The following is a 24,065-nucleotide window of genomic DNA, read 5'->3' on the forward strand; positions in this document are numbered from 1 at the left end:
ACACGTTTGCTGGGTTACTCAGGTCGATCATAAAGGTTTAAAAGAACTTCCTCACCAGAATCAAAGTTTTATGAAGCAACTAGAGTGTTGTTTGCGTCTCCATCCACCAGAGGGGAGCAGAGATTCTTCCTGAGATGCTTGAAGTCCAAAACCGGCTGGTGAGTTTGTGGCAGTTCCTTTTATCAGTACTTACTTACAGTACCTGCTAATATTAATGTGGTTAAAGGTATCAGAAAGCATTTGGTAGAGTTTAAAACTGTTAGTTTTAAGGCTGAAACACAGGAAGAGCAAAGCTGCTTTCAAGAGGAACAAAAACCTCAAGGACTGCCTGTGCATGCAAAGGTCAGGTCAGACCAACAGCCTGGGAACACTGGTCCTGGGCAAATCTTCAGGCACCACAAACTGGTTTAAAACCAGTCGTATCCCTACTAATGGTCTGCAAACACAGAATTGTGTTTATTGAATAACGTAAAATCTGTCAAATGAGGTTTGTGGATGACGCATCAAGTACTTTTGCTAGCTAGACTTACTTTACATGCAAAAAATGTGTTGCATAAAAAGTTGAGGAATCCACACATTTTACCAAATCAATAATTTAATGTACATAGATTGGACTCATAAGAGTTGTGCAGTACAATCCTTCCTGGACCATGGGTCAGAGGTGGACGGTTCCTAAAATCTGATTGATCAGACTTGAAATAAGATCATCACTCAGGTTGAATGATGTGTGAATATTGGAGTTTGGGGGCTGACGGCAGTAGGGCCCATGCAAAATGTATTTTTACATTTTGATTTTAACCCTAACCTTTATGGTAAAAACACTCAGCTTTAGATTTCTCTTGTGGTTTTGTCGTGTATATAAATTGTTCCAATGCTATGCTAAGCAAAACTCCTAAGCTTCTACTTCAGTCCCGTCAAAGAATGTTATCTGATTATGATATTTGACATTTAGTTTTCGGTTTGTAAACCTTAACGGTAGCGGTTTCAGACAGGTGGCACTGACAGACGTAGCCATCTAGCCGTGCTGCGGTAGGAAAATCTGACGAAGTAGCACCGATGGTCAGAATACCAGACTTTTCTGAAAAGGTCAGGGTGTCTGAAAAGGTCAGGGTGTGGCACCGGCTGATTAAAGCCCAGCATCATTCAGAAAACATGTCTGATGCCAACAGTGGGCCGCTGGCGCTAAGAACAAATAGAGAACACTTTGCATGTATTTAATCTGGTTGTTCCGCAACAGTTTCTGCATGAAATTTTTTACACAAATAAAACATTCATTGACAACTTAACAAAACAAATCACCTTTTCAAATGCAATTCACACTTTTACATTAAAATATTTTTCTTTTACAGGGTGTTTTTCTGGTCCATATTCGATGCTATAGGCTGATAAGATTAACAGTTACATGGATGACAAGTCGATGTACATTTTTAATATGGCTGGTTCCTGTTATTAGCTCACGTTTCAGCCGTTCTCACAAATCAAAGTTAAGTTCGTCGTCATTCTCAGAATCATCTGCTGGATCATCAAACTTGACACCAAGACCACTATCCAGATCCGTTTCAGCAAACAAGACTTTTGGTGATTTTCGCTGCAAATTTTCATCTTTGTCTCCTCTGCTGTCGGACGATGGCTCCTCATCTTCATCATCGCTGTGTTCATCTCGATTTTCTGGGATGATGACCACTTCCTCCTTGGCATTGGGATCAATGTCCTCTTTAAACCAGACAGACTTGTATCCCTCCTCCACTCGCCTCTCTTTGGTCAGGATGGGTTTCACCTCTTTTTCATTGTCTGCCCGATCTGAGCCGCTGTCGCTGGCGTTGTCAGAAAATTGGGTCCGTTGTCGTGGTGAAGAGCTCTGGCTCGCTCCTTCGGAGTGACTGTTCTCTACTGGCTTTGGTGGATCCCAGCTAGTTAATACGCCTTTTCCCTCTGGACCACCAGAGCCTGTGCTACTTCTGTCATCGTCGTTGTTTTGGAAAGCCTCGTTTGTGTATTGAATTCCTTCTTTTTGATTGGCTTCACCCAGCTGTGAAAGGACAAAAAAGGGAAAGAGTTGAGTCCCTTCACATCAGCCTTTCGGTTTGTGAGCTAGTGACTGGATGTTTAGTCTCTGTGCCACTGAAAATGTTTTCCTTGTTTTGTTTTTTGTTTGTAAAATATGTTTTAGTGAGAGGTTCACCCTGAAGTCGTCATAGTGAAAGTAGCAAAAAGTGTAAACTTGAGACCTAACAGTGAAAGTCAGAGACATAATAAGGAGTAGACCCTGCATTGGCTGCGCGGGCGCAGGAAATATGGCGGCCATCTTGGATTGGTCGTCTCTCCTACTTGGCTAAACCAAAACAGCAGAAGAAGCCTCAGCACTGTGAGATATGTTTGTTGAAATTCATGGATTTATGAATGTGAGGGTTTGAGGAATAACTTTTCACAATTAAGATGGACATATTATTGTTTTATGAATAGAATATTACTTACAGTCTGTCCACAAGCAGAATGCCAACAATATTAATAGGAATAATGTTTGGTGTAATACCAATGTTGTGTCCCAGCTATGAAGGCTCACCGAGATTTTGTTAATTTTAAAAAGTTTTTTTTTATCTGACACAAAACCACTACTGTAGAAATATAACAAATATTACTTTTATAATATTCACCTGCAAATTTTACCATATTATTTACATGTAACCATCACAAAATACAAAAAACAGGATGTCTGACTGGAATAGTTTAATAGATTATATGTGTGTGAGTTTGTTTGTGGGGACCATTTTCCTGACACATACTATGTTGTGGGGACCCACTGCTCCTCGTGGGGACCGAAGCCTGGCCCCCACGAGGGGAAACGTTGTTTTTGGGTCAGGGGTCAGATTTAGGACTAAGGTATGGATTGAGTTTTGGTTATGTTTAGGGAAAGGGAAAGGTTAAGGTTTAGGCTGTAGAAATGAATGGAACTCAATGGAAAGTCCCCACAAAGATAGCCATGTAAACGTGTGTGTGTGTGTGTGTGTTTTTGTCAGATGAAGTGCAGTCAGAGTGCAGCTTCTTTTCAGGTGTGCTCAATATTCTGCATGTAGTGACACCAGAAAGGGAAAACTCCCCTTTATCAGGAAGCAACCTCCAGCAATCAATAGCTTCACCTGTCACTCTTCTGAATACAACCTAAAATAAAGTTGTTACTTTTTGGCACCAAAACCCAACGTGCCTCAAAGAAAGCTCAACAAAGATCTCTGGTTGGTTCCTTGCTTTAGCAGTGCTCTTGCCCTGCCGCTCTTGGGGGCTGATTATGCTTTGTTTTTACTTACAGAGCTCCGAAACATGCTGGCCTCTTGGATCTTCTTCCAGGCTGCATTTCCCCTCCTCATGCGATAAACAAGCAACCCGATGACCAGCACACAGAGAAACAAGAGAACACCCAAGGTTGCCCCCAATGCAGCCATGTCCACTATTCCAAACTCACCAGCTGGTCCCACTGCAACAAAAGAAAGAAACATTACAAAGATTTTCTTAAGGATTGTTTGAAAAATAAATGATCAGTGCAATGCGAGTCATGTTTTAATTGTGTTTAAAATGAACAGAAGACATGGATTAGCAACAAAATGACTCATAGCTCTGTCTTTACGCTGGCCCGAACTGTCCAACTATGACTATATTAAAAAACTGTGTTCTGTGATTGGTTTGCTTTAAATGCCAACAAGACTGTTGTTTGTCCAAGGTGAAGGACATTGACTTGAACAAGAAATGGGACCCGATTTCAATTATGTTGGGCGCAACTACACCCTGAAAAGATCATCTGTCATCCTTCCAGGTTTCTGTAAAGTTCCTTGTTTTTCTTTTAATGCCTGCTGTTGAGACAAACATTACCACCTGGGCGAGCTGTGCTTGCAGTTGAGGCTCCTTCTGTGGGCCCAGTGGTGACGATGGTGTCAGCTGACAGAGTGGAGTCACTGGTGGGCATGATCTCTTTGGTTGTCTCGCTATCAGAGGTGGATTTCTCTATGGCTGTTGTGGTCATAGAGTCTGTGGTGCTCTGAGGCAACGTGGTGGTAGAGAGACCTGAGAGGACAACACACTTTGAAGCATCTTTATTTCAATGCTTCACCATGGACATCAAGTACTTTTGATATGTTCCAAGAGAAATGTGGATTTCAGATTGAAACAAAACAAAAACAAAACCAACAACAAATGAACCTAACAATACTGATGTGCTGAAAGTCATTGAGAGCAGTGCAAGTCAAATAATATTGTAAGAAAAAATGTAAACTTCCATACAGTCACGTACTCTTCTTAATTTGGCTCCTTGTTTATGAGTAAGAACAGATTGCTATGAGGGCAGACCAACCACAGAACAAAACCATAGTGAATGTGACCAAACACAAATGTCAAATATTCCCTTTGTTTCTTCAAAATAAAAGAAAAACGGTTGTAGCAAGATTTTTTGGGGGAATATTCACAATGAGCCAATCAAAAACCTAAGTGAAATGTTTTATTAGACGATGTTTAGACCTACCCAACGTCAGTTCAACTCGGAGCTCTGCAGTAGCTGTTTCATCATTAGAAACGTCTGTTGCCACAACCTGGAACATATAGTTGGAGTTGAGCAGCCAATACAAAGAGATCCCAGTCAGCCTGGTTAGCATCCAGCTTCCCTTAAAATTACCTGGATTGATACTGAGCTCTCTGGCAGAGCTTTGGTCAAGAACACGTAGCCACCAATAATAGCAAAATCACTGCTGCCTTTGATTGAGTAGGTGATGTTGGGGTTTATTCCCTGTTTGAAGAGATTGCAAAGATATGTCAAAACATTTATTGCCTTTATGGTGATGTCTGAGAAATTAGGAGATGGAAAAAAGATGAGGAATTTGAAGTAAGCTCAGTTTAGGGGATATGCTGAATGCTTATAGACATTAGGTCCTGCAGTGTTGCAGGGGTTGTCATCTTTTCAGAAAGGCATCCCAGGGTTGAAGAAAATGTTCAAACGCATTCTTGTGTAGAAAGTTTTGTGAAAACAGTGATGTCACAGCTTCACTTTGAACGTTTTGTGTTGCATCCTGCATGACAGCGCCCCATTGAGGCCTGCCGGAAATGATTCCATATTTATGAAGGGCAATTACAAATAAAAAAAAGTGTTGAAAGAATGCCAATGTTTACGAGGCCTTTACAAGAGTTTCAGGTTTTTCCATGAAATCCACAAACCGTGTTTCCAAAGCAACAAAGAAACATAAAATTTCTAAAAGCAAGAATTAAAAATGAAATAGTAATACATATCAGTTGATGCCCACATCATAATGTTTTCTCTTTATTATAACTTCTCACGTTATCCAGTTCAGCCAGAAGGAGTGGTGGAATGATTTACCCCAGCGCCAATGTAGTCCTCATCTGTAGCAATGATCTGTAACGGCTGGTCCTTGTTGGTCAGGTCCATTGCCATAGAGCCCACTGAAGTGATCAGACCTTCATATAGAGCCTTCTGAAACTCTGGAGCATGAAGGCTGTGCACTTGGACTCTGAACGTCACTGTTGTGGTTGCGAACTGATGAGTGTTTTTCGTCTGAGCAGCCTGTGTGGGAAACACATTCCGGTTAAAAAGGTTCTGAGGTCTCAAATATTAAGAGTTTCTATGAGGAGAGACTTAAAAGTAAACCGGTGGCAGTGGTCCTAAAAGATCGTTACTGCTTGAAACTGTGAAGTGATCAAATGAAACAGAGAACTGTGTTTAGTCATTTTATTCAGGAATAAAATGATTTGATTTGATCCAAGAATAAAATGACTAAATGCTGTAGTTTTTAATTTGATTGCTTCACAGTTTCAAAACATTATTTGAACATGTTTCTTTGTTGAAGTTGAAATTCAATTTCATTGCAAAAGTAGATTCATGGAAATAATAGAGCTGTAAGTTATGAAAGTTGACTTTGTTCAGTGGGAGAAACTTAAGAAAAATGATCACCTCAGCTTCCCAAAGTGACTTTGGTTTTAAGGGCATAGCAGAACTGAGAGCCAGAGCTAATTTAGTATTAACTACATTTTAATTGATTCATTTAAAATAGACCTTCTGGTCAAAAAGCCAGTAAGACAAATGAAATGTGGGAGCTCTCTGTGATTGTCATTTGTGTCCTATCCTGTATTGTCAGCTGAAGATTACAGACGTCAACAAACTGTAACTTATAAAGAACTTATTCATGAGACTGACATAGTCATAAAGTATTAGCTAAAATAACCTTAGGAAGGTTTTGGCAACTCAACTTTTTACTCAATGTATTTAACATTTAGGCCAAGAAACTGATAAGCAGCCCCGCATCATGGTGCAACCTCTAGTGTATTTTTCTATGGTATTCTCCTACCATGTAGAAACCAGTCCCTTGTTCTGCATTTTGTTTTGTATCAAGTGTCCAGTAGCTGGTCTGGACACTCAGCTACTGAGAAATGACTGATTACTCGAGGCGTGGACTCTGTTGAAGTTTTAAACTTTACCCAATCGCTATAATTTGGCTCTGATGTATGTAATGTGCCAGTTCTACGTAATGAAGCTTACCAGAAATGGTCCGCGATGTAAACAACCGTCCCCAGCTGCAAAGGTGTTGAGCCCAACGAGATGGCTGCTAATGCTAATTTAATCTTTGAAATATTTGGAAGAGTGGCCGACACAGACTGAATGGCTTCACTCACTTCCTCCACTGTCATTGTCAAGCTACAGGCAGAGCACATTTCTAAAACAACACAGAAAACTGCCGTCATCGTTTATAACTTCTCCATCTGTTTGGCCCGGTTGAAATTCTACTGGAGAAATCCAGCTCAGGGGGAGAGAACCCAGATGGAGCAGTGAGTTTCAAATTGAGTGGAATTATGTAGGAAGGCAATGAACTCGCTGTCAATGTATTTTCTGAGGTTAGGGAGTAAATGTTTTTTTTTTTTTTCTGAAACTAGGTCAAAATTTAAACACACATTTTTAACTGAGGTATTTCTTGGCGATTCATCATGGAAGAATCTGCAGGTTTTACCTGCTTTCTTTAATAAGATGCCAGAGGCTTTATTTTGGGTCAAAGTTACAACATTACAACTTAAATAGAAGACGCCTTTGTATTCTAGAGTTAGCTGAATTTACTGTACCAGAACTGTCAGTGCAATTTCCCCCACAACATCTGCTGGCCGCAGCATGGTGATGTTTCCAGTGTTTGGATTAATAGAAAACAGGTCGCCCTCTTTTCCTGAAACACAGATTCAAGAAGCTGCTTCCTCTTTCTGATACAGATTGGCTATCAGAATAAGCTTTTTGTCACCAAGTTTGTAAAACATGCTCATGTGACAAACCAGGTCGCTTACCAGAAAAGATGGAATAGGTAATCTCCTCTTTTATTCCTAAATCTCCATCAATGGCATAAAGAGGTCCGGGCTCCAGAGGCAACACTCCAGTCTATAAAGGAATTGACAATATACAGGTATATCTTCACAAAGATTACATAAGGGTTGATAACTTCAGATAATTGCAAGAAAAATACAAAAAACAAAGCGGGCCAGAGAAATGTATTAGAGAATACTCTATATGTTCTCTATCATCATTTCCTAGGAAATCACTTACCTCTTGTTCGTTTAAGTAAATTTTGCCAGTGTAGCCTGTATTCAGGCAAATCACTGCTTCACTTATATCATGCCTGGCACAAGGTTCGAACCATGGAGGTCGGTTATCAATGTCTATGATGGAGATCAGGATGGTTGTGGTAGCAGTGAATGATGGCCCTTCAGGTGGAGAAGTCAGAGGTGTATCCTTGAAAGAGAGAGAGTACCATTCAGCCCACAATTATACATGCCCACGGCAGACTTAGATTCAAAATGATTTATATTCGCCCAAATAGTTTACTTCTATTAGGAAATGATTCAGGCAGCTCTCAAAGAATGAACTATGTAAAAGCAGGATCAGCTTTGTAAGACAAAAAACCAACAAAAACCCCAACTGAGCTGTTTTAATTTACATTTTATTATAAAAAATATGTTGAAAACAATTTATATCATTCTCAATAATCAACAGAAAATTGGCATTACTACAATTAGACCCTTCCTATAATCACTGAAAATATCTTTGTGTGTTTGGTGTTTTGCTGATTTATCTTTGATAATGAGCTCCAAGTTTTAGAGGTATGAGTCTTTAGTTCCCTATAGTCTTTAAGTTCCCTCTAGTCTTTAGTTCCCTCTAGTCTTTAGCTCCCTCTACTGCAGTGTTTCTCAATTCCGATCCTTGAAAATGCTCTGCATATTTTAGATGTTTCTGTTCCAGTACACCTGATTCAAATGATTGCGTGACCTCCTTTGCATGCCATCAAGTGCTGCAGAAGCTCGTTAATCACCCAGGTGTGTGGCCGAACGGAAACACCTAAAACTGTGGTGTCCAAAGTCGGTCCTGGAGGGCCAGCATCCTGCATGTTTTAGTTCTCTCCCTGGTTTTACGCCCCTGGAAGGCCTAAGAAGAAGATTGACATGCTGAACAGGTTGCTACCACCACCAGGGACTCATACCTCTAAAACATGCAGGATGTTTTAGTTCCCTCCCACTTTGGGCACCACTGATCTAAAAACATACAAGACAAGGTCCTCAAGAAACAATGCTTTGCAGAGAGAAGAGCCACCTGGTGTTTAAACATGGTGTTTGTTAAAGACATTTCATACAGAAGTCCAACACCAAAACACTGTTTAGGTTCAGATTAGGAAAGCCGTTCTTCCAGATCACAACCCTTCAGGTCATAAAGAGGAGAGATATTTGCTAGCTGGAGAAAGTTATAATCAAGCTACTCAGTTGGGGCCCTGTGAGATTCCTTCACCAACATCTCTCTCCCTGGGCAACTCAGGTGTAAGAAGGTACAATCCCTCTCATTGAGTTGGGTTTCAGAGATCAAGCCAGAAATTGGCATAGCAAGGCTCCCGGTCAGTCAACTTGCCAGGCATAGGGCCTCATGTATAAACCGAATGTTTTGTCTCTGATGAAGAAAATCGTCAATAGAAGGACCTGGAGGGTACTTGTGTTCAGAGACCATAGTGATCTGCTCAGACATGTTGATGTTGGTTTATTAGCGTTTAGATTGTCCAGATTGATCATCCTGGAGCTCTCCGCAGAACTTAAAGAGGGAACCGCGTGTTTCTGGTCCAATTGGAGCCGGACCTTGACTGGTCCAGCTCCTTCATCCTTCAGTCGAGCTATGCCAGCTTTCTGAATGCGTCTTTATGAATAGAAAGCATTTCCATTCTGTCAGTGTACAACTTCTACACATGATTCCTCTATTTAAAATAAACTTCTACATTCCCCATTCACCGTAAAGGACTCTCTGTCGCACCGTCTTTAAATCCCAGCTGAACACTCTGCTGGTCATACAAGCATTTGCACTTGGATTTCTTTATTTTTCTTTTTGTTTCCTATTTGGAATTTTTTCTTTAAAATTTATTATTTTTATTTTTTGTGAGATGACCTTCCATGGTCCGGGAACCACAGTTTGAGAAACACTGTTCTAGAGCAGTGTTTCCCAGTAACATGTGTTTCCCAGTATCATGTGTTTCCCAGTACCAGTCCTCAGGGACCACAGCGCTGCATGTTTTTGGTGCTTGTCTTCTGCAACACACCTGGCCTGAATAAATGGCTGATTAACAGGTTTCTGGTGCACTTGATGGCCGAGGAAGAGGTTATGCAATATTTTGAATCAGGTGTACTGAGACAGACAAACATGAAATGTGCAGGACAGTGGTCCTTGAGAACTGGCATTGAGAAACACTGCTCTAGAGAGTCGTTCTCCTGTACACAGCATATAGGATTTAAATGATATTTCTTCTTCACTTCTTTTCCTTGCAACCGGTTTAAAGCTGCATGTCGCCACCCACCATATAGGGCTGGAGTGTGTAATTTTACAGGTTGTCAGCAGAACAAAATAAACACAAACCACAGGAAAGCCTTTAGAGAAATGTGGTGGAGTAAAAAGCATAATTTTTATTGTTAAAATCTATAAAAGGTGGAAAGTCAAACAGATAAAATGATTAAATATCTGCTGTTGCAAGAAAACTGAATTTATGCAGTTTTAATAAAATAATGCATGCTTATTTTTATCATTATTATTATTATTTTATTTTACAAACTTTAAAGGGGCAGCATTTTCCAGGCACAATCAAGTAACTACGTTATCTTCAGTTGTTATAAAAATGCTGCACATTTCAAACATAACTTAAAAGGAATTTGACTTAGCCATACAGTGGCTTGAAAATGGGCCTCTGTCTCTTTAAGAAGCTCCTGCTCTTTCCCACACATTTCTCAAATAAACCTTTACCAACATTCACATGAGTGTTGGAGTGAGAAATAGTTTGTAGGCTAAGATCAGGGGATGTGCAGTTCCACCTAATTTTGCCAATTAGCAAACATTGAAATTAGCAATGCTTGCTAATTGCTTGCTAGAAGTTTTGGAAAGAATATGTGGCATTCTGCTAAACTTATAAAGTGTTTTGGAGCAAAGGGTCCGTTTCCTCAATTCTGTCTCAGCAATCCTAAAAACTGTCAGTGTTTGGTGAGTAAAAAAACTTACTTGGGCTTCCAGTATCAGTCGAACCTCTTTGACTTTATCATAATCAAGAGGCCTGTTGACAAGGATTTCTGGTGTACTTTGCGACCTCAGCTTAAAGGCGTCCTACAGAAATCAAGCAGCACAACAAAAATGCATAAGGTAATTTCTACAATGGCATGGAAGTGTATATGGAAATATTTAAAATAAACATTTTAAAAGTAAAACATCATACAGGTTCAGACTCGGATGTCAGCGTGTAGTACAGCACAGTTCCATCAAGGTCAATGGCAGGAAACTGACCCACAATGGTGTCTATCCGAGCCAGCTGGATAGAAACAGACCACAAAAGATGAAATGTTAAAGGTCAGGAGAAATCTAGCCACAAACTGCGTGTCCTCAACAGTTACCTGCATTCTGCAGATGTTTGTCTAAATCTTACCTCTTCAACATTTTCCTGGTACAAATCCTTCTCAAAAAATGGTTCGTTGTCGTTCACATCTTGCACAATTACCACGATAGTTTTTGAAATCTAGAAAGAGAGAAAAAAAAAACATTTAGATTTTTTTGTTTTGTTTATTGTCTTCTTCCTGTGAGCTACTGTAACAGCAATTAGCATGACGCTCTGTGACGCTTTGTCAGCGCCTGGCCAATTGGCAGCTGCTATTTGTTAGTTTACTTACATGGCACCACGTCACAACAAATGGAATCTTTTAGAAAAAAAAAAGTCCTTCCAGTTCAATCACACATATATTCCAATAAATCCCAGTTATCAATAAGTGAATTAAATTATTGAAAGGAGTTTAAAATGCTATGTCCAAACCCAACAGACTGAATCAAACTCGATCCAACCGATGTACAGCTCACTGTGCAATGACAACACATCTAATCTAATTTCAGCTAGCCTAATTATAGATCAAATTAACTAATATTGTGAATAACTCATCATACCCAAGTAAAAGTTGAAGAAAAGTCATGGAATTTGAGAAACTGCGAGACGTGGCAAGGAGCTACTTTTAGCTTTAGGATTCTCTGAGAATACGGACCCTGTTCCTTACAGAGCTGAGAACGTCCTCACACACACTTTAGCATTTGATAAATAAATAAAACATGACAAATAAAACAACTGCCTGTGCACATAATATTAAAGCCGTTTGATTTTTTTAACAAACAGAAAATAGTCTCACCGATGCACTACCCAGAGTACATCTTATAACAACAGCATAGGTCTGTGTCTCCTGTAAAAAAAAAACAAAAAAAAACATTATGACAAACATATATATATATATATATATATATATATATATATATATATATATATATATATATATATATATATATATATATATATATATATATATATATATATATATAGTGGTACAAATCTTGCACAAATTACCTCACGGTCCAACACTTCAGTCGCTATCAGCTGGTTTCCATTAATGCCAAATGGCATGTCTGTGCTTGTAATGGCAATTGTCTCTCCAGGTGTGATGGAAATTGTTGTCACGACATCACCAACATTGTTGTTTTCTTGAAACTGTACTGGGCTTTCAAAAGAACAACCTGTTGTGAGAGAAGCATATTCAGCAGGGACTGATGGAAAGACAGTTCTGGATGTCACATATACTGTAGAATACTGTTACTGTGGTTACAGTACTTTGAAGGGACATTCATGCTGTCTTTATTATGAGGTTTACATAAAAAAAAATCTTTATGAGTTATTAACATCCCATAATAATCTATCAACATCACTGGTTAATAATCAAGCTCATTCCTTCAACAATAGAACTTGTGCAGCAGCTGCAGCCTGCAGCTCACACATTTGTTTTCTTTCACTCTTCATATGAGATAAAAATATTGTTGCTACGACTGGAATCTCAGACCATGTCAAGTCTTCGGGGCGCAAGTCCAGGTTGGTGAATCAAACGTGAGTCGCCATCTCTGATGGATAAATGGATAGATGAGCAAAGGAGTTGGTGATGCCAGAAGTCAGCGGAAAATGGAAGACAGAATATAATCTCTGAACGACATAGTTTGTTGTATAAGCAGTTCAGGCTGCTGGTGGTACAATAATCTGGAAGGTATTTTCTTAACCCTGTTTTTGCCCATATTTACAAACTGAGCAAAGCTTTCTACGCCTTTATCAGTGTTTTCCCACGTTTAAGCGAGCGCCAGGCTTGTATCTCTCACTCTGCCATGTGTCTTCTTTATGTTTTGTCCAGGTACAATCAGGAGCAGCGCTACACATCGTCTGAGACAACGAGTTGAAATAAACAGGCTTCAGATTGAGAATGAGGAGATTGTGAATCAGAGCAACAAAGTCTTTGACTGTTCAAACTCTTTTCTGCTGGTGCTGAAAGTTAACAAGAAGACGAATTGGGTGACAGGTGGAAAATAAATTGGACTATAGTCAAATTTATGACTGGGGATAGATAGCAGAGTTAATGATTTGCTAAATGTTTCTGTCATTTAGTTGAAATGTCCTGATTAATCAGAATTGATTGTTGATGCTCTCTGAGGAATGTGGCTTGAGGGGAAGGGAGGGGATACGTTCCTCTCGTTCCTTTAGGATGTTTAAACTAAATGCACAGAGAATGGCTTTAATTATGCCAGTTTTGTTTTATGTGCGTTGTTTTGCTATGTGAATGTAGATGAATGTGTACGTGTGTGTGTGTGTGTGTGCATGAACATATTGTTTACATGTACCTGAGCCACAGATATTTGTAGGATGCCAGACAGGCACTGATAGAAAATACCAGAATTACTTGGTCAGATTCTGGCTGTAACCGGATTACGATCATTTGGCTGCTGAAACAGGTTTACTGTCCACTCACTTAACAAAGCACAGTTAATAATATGGTTTAAATCACCTTACTGGATCTAACTATTGTCCCCTAAATAATTGTTCCCTGCATAAAGTACATATCACTCTCGCTTGCTCCTCTCCTTTTTCTGTCTCTCTGTACGCTCCTCATAAACCAATAACCCAATACTAATGTTGATGCCAGGCTGAACAAACCTTTGTAATACCAAACCTTGTTATATTGCATTTTTTGTTTATTACAGTTTGCACACTTTTAGCCCCCACTTAAGGCCCAAAAGTGGGGGCTTATGTGCCCCAGTTTTGGGCATGGCCCCCCATAACTTGTTGTTATGGGGGGCCATGCACCCCCATAACAAGGGATGCATGGTCCACCCCTTGTTATTTTATATACACCGCGTTCCAAATTATTATGCAAATTGGATTAAAGTGTCAGAGATATTACATTTTCTGTTGTGCTATTAAATTTATAGATGGTATTGTGTGTCAGGGCTCTTTGAATCACTATCATTAATTTCAGAGAGCTGGTTGATTAGTTTGTCTGCTGAGCTCAATTAAAGGAAATCTACTTAAGAAGGATGTTCCACTTTATTAAGCAGGCCACAGGTTTCAAGCAATATGGGAAAGAGAAAAGATCTCTGCTGATGAAAATCATCATGTAGTGTAGTGTCGTATGACAAGGTATGAAAACGTTAGATACTTAATGAAAACTGAAGAGTTATCGTACTGTGAAGAGATTTGTGGCTGATTCAGAACAAAGATGGGTTTGTACAGATAAAGGCAGAATGAGGAAGGTTTCTGTTAGACAAATTCATCCCTCTGGGAAGGTTTTCTGACATCCTGCAAAGAAACTCAAGCAGAAACTTTCCACAAACTCACAAGTTCAATGGATCAAGAATTGTGCTGTGATATCAAAGAAGGTTCTATGTTAACATGTAACTCGGCCTGTTAAGATGTTTTTGATTGAAATAGCTTTTGATTTTAGTACATGTGACCACTTAATGCTGCACATTCAAAGAATGACAGTTTGCAGTTCTTTATAATCCATAAAATGTTTAGAAAATCTGCTGTGCATAATAATTTTGTGCATTTTGAGTTTTTTATTTTTGAAAAAAATCCTGTTCTCATGGGGAGCTTTGTTCAGTAAAATTTGATTTATACTGTAATAGTTCATGACTGGAAAATTATACTGACCATCATTTGCTTTGACCATTTAAGAAAATCTGAGAAAATATCACTTGCATAATAACTTGGAACACGGTGTACTTATTTAAGTGAAAATGCATGCAAATATTAATACTCTAAACTGCACTGTGGTGGCGGCGGTAGGAGTTCTCCCTGCAATCTGTGGATGTTGGTTTGATTCCAGCTTTGCCCCATGTTGTTGGTGTCTTTGGGCAGGACACTTCATCCATCAATGTGCCCTTTGAGATCTCAATTTAATATAAAGCCTTGTAAATAAAATCTATTATTACTTTTAAATTAAGTTGATAATGCTTTATTGGCTCAATTCCCATGGTTCCTAATTGTTTCCAGTTTGTTACACTAACGTTTGACTGAGCAATTTTTCAAGGAGGAATTTCACAGCTAGACTCAAGTCAACCTGTCATGGCAAATCGCTGGAAGTCATGAAGCTCTTGAGAGCAATCCATTCTTTGGGAAACAATTAGAGAAGCAGTTTGTGTGGTTAGCTGCTGGGTTTTATACGCCTGTTGTTATGGAAATGATCAGAAAGGCTGAATTCGGTGATTGGGAGGAGTGAGTAAACAGTTTTGACAGTATAGATAACATACTGTTATCTATACTGTAGATAACAGTATGATCTCTGTTATCTACCTTATTTATATAAATATAAATAAGGTCAGATCAGGAGTCACATGACTCCTGATCTGTTGTTTTGTGCCAAGCATCCCAAATTTTGGGGGATGCTGTTGTCACCTCATTCTGAGGTCTTAACTTCAAGCAAATGCTATCAAAGCATTAAAAAAAAAAAAAAAATCAAAAGTACAATCTTACTGGGTCTGATGAAAACAGGCATGAGGCCATTTAAACCTTTAGTGGGTTGAGATTACAAATGTGACTCAAATGGATTACAGTGTTTTAATTCTGTAATCACACAATTTTTAATATCGTGTGAATGTTTATGTGAATGCGAGGTGAATGACAGAGTGTAGTGTGAAGCGTTTGGGTCCTATGGATATAATAAAGTGCATTACTAATACAGACCATTCACTATTGGCCTGCATTAGGCCAATAGTGCCTATTGGGTTTCACTATTTACAGATTGTGAATCTGGAAAGTATTTTATCCCTGGAAAATACTTTCATGGGGCAAAGTATTTTTGTCAAAGCTATAAAAGTTATGAGATATCTTTGTGCGCAACGCTGAGCTAAAACAAGCATCTTTACGGGAGCCTGGGCCACTGCAGGCTGAATGAGCAGATACGATGTCGTCCATTTAGGGTTGTTAGAATTGTTTTGGTAGTTGTAAAACACACAAACATTCATCAAATCTTGATAATATGTGGAACGAATGCATGGACATTTAAAAATTAGCTATTTTATTCAGGATAAATTGGTTGTTTGCTCACCAGCGGTAATTACCTCCGCCCTTGGACTCTGGAGGATAAGTCCATGATGCGCAATTTCCTGTTTCAAACACCGTCTTTACGTTGCTTCCTTGTTTCCACTTTTTCATCTAAATGTACAACACTTTGAAGTTCTAACTGATCTAAGGAACTCTCCGTCGGTCCGTGTGAATTAATGACCCTTTAATAACCCTGGCTGATAAATTGTGCATCAATCAATCAGAGACGTTATTAGAGACGTTAAGAATAAATCAAAGACAACAGAACTTACTTTGAGATGTGGCGTTGGACGCCTGAAGCAGAACCAGAAGTAAGCAGATGAAGAACTTGCCCACAGAAAGGTGTGGGTCAATACAGTCCATTTTTCTGTCTCTGTCCTCCTTGTATGAGCTGGTCTCTGTGTGTCTCGTTGCTCTGCTTATCTGTGGGCTGTTACAGCTGCAGATGGACTTTTGCCCATCATAAAAAATGTGAATGTTTGTTTGCCAGGAAACCAGGAGACAATATCTGCTTCTTTGTCATTTATTTGGCTGGACTAACAAAAATAAAATATAACTTAAATTATTGGGTTCTTACATCTTCACACTTTCTTTATCAAAATAGCCTCCACCCTGAATTACTTTTTTCTTTTAGCACAACAGGACAAGCATAATATGAACATATAAAACACAAACAAGCATTTACTGTTGAAAAATGTATTCCTCACTTAAGTTACAAAATCTTCTTTGAAATGTTTGTTTGCCTTTAATCTAACAGATACTCGCAATAGAGGAACCAGTCACCTCTCGCTCAGTTCCAACATTCTTAAAAAGAGAACTGCGTATTGTGCATGTTAAGATAATTAACATAGATTAACAATAATTATGTCAGGTTCACTTCAGGTTTGGGCAATTAGAGTTAGTGAGTCGGGTTGGATCGGATTGGACACGATGCTAATGGTGATCTGCAACCTTTAGAATCCAATGAACCAGCTACGCCCTCAATCCAGATTAATAAAACGGATTTAGATCCACGAATATTACCTGACCTTTTGAAAAAAAGACAACTTATCATTTTTGACAAATATCTACTGTAGGAAATCTGTTGTACGTTTTAAAGAGCAAATATTTTTATTACCAATTATAGGTTTTAATATAAAGAAAATGTGTTTGTTTGTAAAGATGATGGCTACATTCTCCTCACATCCAATGTTTTTTTTTACACATAGTTTCCAGCCTAATAACAAAAAAGAAAATTGATCTAAAAATGACTTGTACTTTGTGTCATTGTGTTGCTGAAGTCACGTTTACTAATGCCGTGAAAAAAACTGAAAAAAATAGCTAAAATTTGGATTTGTTATTTATCATTTATTTGCAAAACTTCAGTTGTTTCTTTAACATAATGAGTGAAAATTTTAAGAGCGATTGTGGAAGGACCACACCGCCTGTTTTGGCTCTTGAGTGGATGGGCTCTATTACCCTACTTATTCGCCACTTATTCCTCAGAATGTAGCCCATTTGTATCCACAAAATTCACAAGAATATATCATGTAAGGAGTTTTATTTTCAAAATTCCTCTCCCTCCTTGACAATGGATGACTAGAGTTATGTACATAAAAACCTTCTAAACGCCTACAGTTTCTTTTGCCATCAGTTCTCAAGAAGGAGGTTCTGATTCTCTTACTGGTCTGGATTGTTTACTGACGTTAAACAGTTTGCTCTAAAGTGTCCGCATTGCCAAGTTGCTAAAAATGTAACATCAGAGTTTAGAAGCTTTATGAGTCATCTTTGGGGATTATTGCAAAAAGAGATTGTTGCAATCTTGGAACCATCGTGGAATGGGATGGGAAATGTTCCTGTAATTCCTGACATGTTTAGTGAATGTGTGCCACCGACCCATAGTTCCCCAGATTTTGCTGACTGAGTTGGTTCTTCAGGTCTGGTGTGTTGAGGTCCATTCATATTCTTTGTTGATTCAATAGCTCTCTCACTTGTACGGGGTGAAAAGGTCGTGCACTTACTTTTGGAGCATATGGTTGAGCTGCGCTGCAGAAAATGCAGCCCGACTCAACAGTGGAGCTGAATTATATTGAGCAGTTGAATGTAACTCTCCAGCTGCACATTTTACCAAGGTCTCAGAAATGGGATTGGGCTTCTTGTCTTCTACAAGTGCTTTTGTGTTACGGCACTCCCTTTCAACAATGTTTCTACTTTAGTTTCTACTCTTTGTTTCTATTCTGACGTTTGGCTGCGAACCTCAGCTGCCTGCAGACCTTTTGTTGGCTTGCATTAAGGTCCCTCTGATAGGTGAGGTTGAGGACCTGTTGGTCAAGCACCAGGAAGAAATAACCATGGTTTTTCATTGTGCTCAGGAGCGCTCACTGGTGGCTGCAGGGCGTAGGAAGGTGAGTTTCCAGTTGGTTTACCTTCATGATCTCAGTGTTTAGAGGTCATCATAAATTCAAGCCACTCTTGGACCCAGTTGTCTACCAGGTTCTGAGAACCCCTACTGGTGGAGAACCAGATTACACTGTTGCCCCTTTTGATGATTTACAGAGAATTCAGTTTTGTTGGGTTGAGCCAGAGACCATCTGAAACTCGTCTGACAGCAGTCCATTCATCCTCCTTGCAGAGAGATCTATCAAATCCTGGTCAGCCACTTTTGTGTCTCACTGGCCTGTAGGGGGCTGGACAGAGCGCAGCACTGATTGATGAGTGGAGCAGACTGTTTTATGTTTAGGCAGGTCACTGCTTCTTGTGCTTCTGTTCCTCTTGTCAGGTGTCAGTTTGTGTGGCTGGTGTTGTCATGAAATACTGCAGGTGCTGCTGATGTATTCAAATGAATGATTTTTGAATTTTAAATACCTGTTGTATTTTTCTGCAGTATTATTTCTTCACCTTCATGGTTTTCTATCTTCTGTGTGTTTTTTCTTATTTGTTGGACTCGGCGGGTTACTGTTCCAACCAACCGGGATAACATGGTGGCTGCAGACCCTAGTGGAGTTTCTCCTGCAGTCTTTTACTTTCAACCTTTCAGCAGCCATTAGCTCTTGACCCACTATCTTCGTTAAAAGTTTGTTGGGGATCTCTGGAACTGTTTTAGTGCAGTTTAGATCTCACCTGTCAATTAGACACTTAGGTTTACAAACCTACCGATCTGATACATGGGATACCTGAAGGCTCTGTTCTGGACCCACTCTGTGGACAGGACTGTCTTACCTGCACACAGATACACTACTGAATTTGTGTTTAAAAATAATATCTTTCAGCTTAGTCTTTGTCTTTTACTTTTGTTAGAATTATTTTTGTAATGTTTCTACCCTCTTTATAAAGCACTTTTTTCCTCATTAGAAATTAATAGTTTTACGTTGTTGCTTAAAATGACTATTTTAAGTAACAAAGTATTTGTACAATATACTTTTAAAGCAAGCTTCAGAAGTATTTCAAGTGTTTTTCTTGTCATTTCAGACTTTGCTAAAATGATCCTTGAGCACTATAAGCCTGCGCTTAAAGAACACAACAAAATATTTCAAAATGTGAGTGAATCACCTTACAAAATGATCTTTAGACACATTTTAATAGCAAACATATTTGATTCCACATGAAGTACAACAGTAGCAGATTTCTACAGCACTTTAATAAACATGTTTGTCCATGTAAAAAGCTTAAATCTCTCTGGCTCTGCCTAGTTCCTTCTACAGGTCAGTCGGCCAGTTGTTGTAAACAGAAGGGCACATGTACTGTTTGAGCAGCAGGTTCACTTTTTCCACGTCTCCTCCAACACCACTGTGGAAAAAGAAAAAAAAAAGAATCCTGAGTTAGGTTTCTTTTGTACTGTCTCATTATTTTCTGAGGCTTTTAATTTGAAACTTGAGTAGGGAACATTGAGTGTAACAGAAACTGTGATGATAATCAGTGGGGCAAAGTCAGCTGACATTTACAAGTTTTATTTTCTTCTTATCTCTCTAACGTATGATAACAGTGCTGATGACGTTACTGTACCTGCAACTGGCGATTGTCAAAGTTACTTCCTTAAGTTGTTGACCTGCTCATACCAGGCAGTCAGTTTATTAGGTTTTATTCTGTGTGTTCAGTAAAGTTGTACCTACAATTATCCAGGCCTCATTAAAGTGACATTTATTGGCAAAATCCCAAATTGTGTTGTGTAATTTGTAATAAGCAAATTACACACCAATAGACTGTTAAATGAACTAAACGGTACATGGCCTGTGTTTGTTTAGCACTTTATCGAGGCTGACTCTGCTAGCCTGGTGGTGGTCAGTGGCCTCCTGGACCTCTGACCACCACCAGTTGATAAGGCGGGTGAAGTGTCTTGCCCAGGGACACAAAGACTGAGATAGAGCAGAGGTTTAAACCAGCAACCCACAGAATGAATTTCTACCGTTGTCGCCTACAATCGTCTTATCTTGCCTACAGGATACAGAAAATGTATCCTTCTTTCAGACTGCAGTCTCAAAGTGATTCACCTAAGAACTCACATTTACAAATCAGGTGATGTTATGATTTTGGCCCGTCTGCCTGCTCATATCATCTGTTGCACCTGTTCACCTGCCTCCAAGTACAGCTCTCCTGTTCTTTGGGATCTGTAGTGTGAGTAGTCTTCAGATCCTGTCTTTGAAACCTTAGAGGTTTCCTTGCCTGATTGATCTTCACCACGTTCTTGTCTCCTGGATTTGCCTTGCTCTGTTCTGCCCTTATCAGATACCACACCAGCTTCTGCTCTCTGAACAGAAGCTTGTGCCCCATGACTATCGATCCACATCTAGCCTACAGATTTGTCCGCCTGATTCTTCCTGCTTGTGTATGACCCCCTGCCTGTCCGACTATCCTGTCTGTTGCCAAAGTTTTCCTGTTCCATCTTATCAAAGCTACCTGTCCTAGTCAATCTTTTACCCACAGTGACGTTGCATATCCAGCTGGATCCTTACAAAAACTCACTGAGTTTTCTGCCGTTCTCTGAATCTTCAACAGCCACTGACCAATTTATCCACCAGAAAACAGAAACTTTTCAACTTATCTGCTCTGTGTCTGGCTGAAACTTCAGGTCCCCTCTCTGAAACCTTACAAGTTTCAGAGAGGGCTTCCTAGGTTGCGTTAGGTGTTCTTGAGATGGAACCCCTCAGATTCCCCGAAGCCTCATTGACCAAAGGTGCCTACACACTAAAACTCGGTGTGTACTCTTTTCCACACCAGTCAGGATGTAACAAGGAAATAGTCAAGGGAATATGTGTACACAGTTTCCTTTCAGCATTTTTCCAGATTCTGATAGCAAATCCACAGAAATCTCCATCGGACCCATGGCCTGGTGATGGGGACATTTCATTAGAATTTTGAAATATGGCTAAGTCAAAAGAATTGACCAAAAAGTGCAGAGAATATTTCACTTCCAATAAACAAGAAAAGGCTATGCCACCTGGTGGCAGAAAGATGCAACTTTTAAAAGTCTACCACCAGATTCTAGAAGAGGCAGGTGGGCAGAAACCATCCGGTGAATCCAAAGTAAGTCACATTCTATACACTGAAAGACTCCATATCTGCACAACTAACCCAAAAGACAATCAGCTCCGATTTGCTCACATCAATATAGATAAATCCAAGGTTTAGGGATTCAGAACGGCAATGTAATTTGGATCAGTGAGACAAAAAAAGATGAGGCGTACACTGAAAAGAACTCCATGCCTACAGGGAAGCAAAGGTGTGTCTCTGTGATCCTTTAGGGCTGCTTTGTTTGCTTGCTGTGGCCTTGCAAACCGGCAGCCTGTCTAAGGCCAGATGGATTCAATCGAGTATCAGGAAACCCTGGAAGAAAAGGTCCTGCTGTTTGTGAGGAAGGTGAAGCGTGGACAAGATTGGTTCTTCTAACAGAACAAATATCATTTGCAAACCCTTCCAAAGCATGGTTTTAGAAGACCTTCAAGATATTAGGATAAGTGAATGAACTAACATGAAAGGGGGTGGCTATCAGAACTGCCTGACTTAAAGTCCACTGAAAATATCTGGTGAGATTTGAAACTCGTTAATCTAAAAACCATATATTATGGTTGCAGCAGTTCACAAGCAGGGAAATGGTCCTCTACTAAGTGCCAAAGATGCTTGTCATGAAGAGGTTGAATCTTTTTGAGACTGCTTTCGTTTCTAAAAACAGTATTTTGTGTTGAATGCACTTTTGCTGAGCTATTTCAATCGTTCTTGTCTGATTAGTTTTATTGCCACTAATTTGAATATTTTGTATATAGCAAATTTCCCGCGGTGGTTGAAAAATTGCAGCTGAAACTGTAGTTGTGTTGGTTCGCATATTGCATTTCACCTTTTCTTGACTCCTTGCATGCGGCGCAAGAAGGCGCAGATGGTTGTGTGTTTGGCTTTTGACCGCAAGAACTCTGCATATCTGTTGGAGAACTCGATATCTCCCAGCTGCCTCCTGCGGTTCAAGCCTGCAGACAGCTGCCTGGAATCACACACAGAGATGGGTAAAGTCACCAAATTGTGCTCAAGTAAGAGTAGCACTATTTCAAGACATTTTTACTCAAGTAGTAAAAAGTATGCATCCAGAAGATGACTTAAGTAAAAGTTTAAAAACAAAAATAGAGAAAAGGCTGAGCAGTCTTGTGCATCTTTTGTTAGAACATGCTAGCTCAGTGAAGCAACTAGAGATCTGTAGTCAGAAAATATACTCAACTAAGAGTAATGATAATTCAAAAATGATATTACTCAACAAAAAAAAGAAGAAGCATGGTGCAGTAAAGCTGCTCCTAGAAGCAAATGTAATTGAGTAAATGTAACTAGTTACTTTTTGCCTCTGTTGGCATGTACAGTGACTATTTCAGTACGGTGTTCTCTGAGGACAGATCAAACTTATCTTATCAAAGCAACATTTGGATTTGCTTATAAATATAATTCTTTATGTTCCACAAATAACTGGAGAAGTAAACACATAAAGCACAAGTGTACATTCTCTGAAGGCAAAGCAAACATTTCCGAGATCTTTTAAAATCTCAATAAACTTTAAAAATATTTCTTATTCTTCACATTTTTTTGTTATTCTTTTAATCTTAGAGTTGTTCTGCTCATGGTGGCAGAAAGGTGGAGTAGTTCTGTTACGATAGTTCTTAGTTGTTCTTTTTTTTTTTTAGTTCATAATTATTTTTGATTGATGTATCGCATATTTGGACAATAGTCATCATGCATAACTGTAACAAGGTACAATCAGAAGCAGATAATTAACATCACCAAGCTCAAATAATATTTGCAGTGTGACTCCAGATCCCGGTGGAGTTCAAAATCAGGTTCCCTAGACGCAGTGCAGGAGCAAAGAGCAGAGAGAGAACCAGGACATTCAACCGTCTTTTCCATCATTCATAATAGGAAAGGATGTTATCCTCCACTCCAACATCTGTCTGCCCAGATGTCTAACCATGCAGCCAGACCGAGACTTAAAAAGGCAAAAGCAGCTGAGATGGATTCGCAACTTATGGTGCCAACCAGGAAACATTGCTGTGGAATATCATCTTAATATCAACCAGAAACTGAGTTGTTAAGAGTGTCATGACAACCATGAGGCTGTCATACAGCAGCAGTCTTCAGTCAGAGGCCTCTTCAGATTAGCTGCGAGACTAACTGCTACCGGAGATCCTTCCTGCCCACATCATCACCATCCACAACAACTCTTTGAAGATACTCGGAGGATATGAGTTATGACAACATTTAACTTCCCTTTGGGATGAATAAAGTATTTTTGAATTGACCTGAATATTTTTCTTTTATTTGCAACAAAGCATTCTAGCTTTTAGAACATGTCAAACACCCTTGGTCCTGGGCATTACCGGCTGTGATTTCTGAGGAGCACTCACCTGAGTCTGGCCTCAAGCAGAGTTTCTGCTGAGGTTCCTGGAAGAGACCACGGTGTGCTCAGCTGACCCACTTCAGTCAGGAAGTCCTCCACCTCTTCCTCATCCCTGCAAGTAAAACAGACCTTTCAACCAAGACACTCAGGAAACTTGCTTTTTCAGTCCAGACATTCACTCTTAGTCATTCAGTTAGGTGTGTTGACTCCTTTTTATCCTGCTGATGTAACGGTACCTGACAGGAAGTGATGCGGTGAGAGTGAGGTAGAGGAAAGCCAGCAGCAGGAAA

The 24,065-nt window shown here is 39.5% G+C and overlaps 1 protein-coding gene across 2 annotated transcripts; it reads right to left on the reverse strand.

The window, feature by feature from the left end:
• Positions 1-1,198: 1,198 nt before the first annotated feature.
• LOC102236361 (cadherin-related family member 5-like) lies at positions 1,199-16,352 on the reverse strand. 2 transcript variants are annotated; one of them, XM_014473631.2, is made up of 15 exons: positions 16,205-16,352; positions 11,922-12,088; positions 11,710-11,760; positions 10,965-11,054; positions 10,758-10,850; positions 10,547-10,648; positions 7,574-7,759; positions 7,318-7,408; positions 7,105-7,202; positions 5,354-5,557; positions 4,658-4,768; positions 4,508-4,574; positions 3,865-4,053; positions 3,303-3,469; positions 1,199-2,029 (listed from the first exon to the last, which is right to left on the reverse strand). In XM_014473631.2, exons 1-15 carry the CDS (start codon positions 16,293-16,295, stop codon positions 1,472-1,474), a joined length of 2,265 nt encoding a protein of 754 aa, XP_014329117.1. In that variant the 5' UTR covers positions 16,296-16,352; the 3' UTR covers positions 1,199-1,471. The 2 variants fall into 2 exon arrangements, with proteins under 2 accessions (XP_014329117.1, XP_023182933.1); XM_023327165.1 differs by lacking the exon at positions 3,865-4,053.
• Between the last annotated feature and the right edge of the window lie 7,713 nt (positions 16,353-24,065).

The sequence above is a fragment of the Xiphophorus maculatus genome, chromosome 2 (genome assembly GCF_002775205.1).
Source record: "Xiphophorus maculatus strain JP 163 A chromosome 2, X_maculatus-5.0-male, whole genome shotgun sequence".
Taxonomy (NCBI): domain Eukaryota; kingdom Metazoa; phylum Chordata; class Actinopteri; order Cyprinodontiformes; family Poeciliidae; genus Xiphophorus; species Xiphophorus maculatus.

Excerpts from the sequence above, each read along its gene's own strand:
- LOC102236361 (XM_014473631.2), bottom strand. The coding sequence starts at position 16,295 with ATGGACTGTATTGACCCACACCTTTCTGTGGGCAAGTTCTTCATCTGC. Across the intron at positions 7,409-7,573 it reads TTTACTTAAACGAACAAGAG|ACTGGAGTGTTGCCTCTGGA; the intron begins GTAAGTGATTTC and ends ATTCCTTTATAG. Across the intron at positions 4,054-4,507 it reads CCGAGTTGAACTGACGTTGG|GTCTCTCTACCACCACGTTG; the intron begins GTAGGTCTAAAC and ends TTGTCCTCTCAG.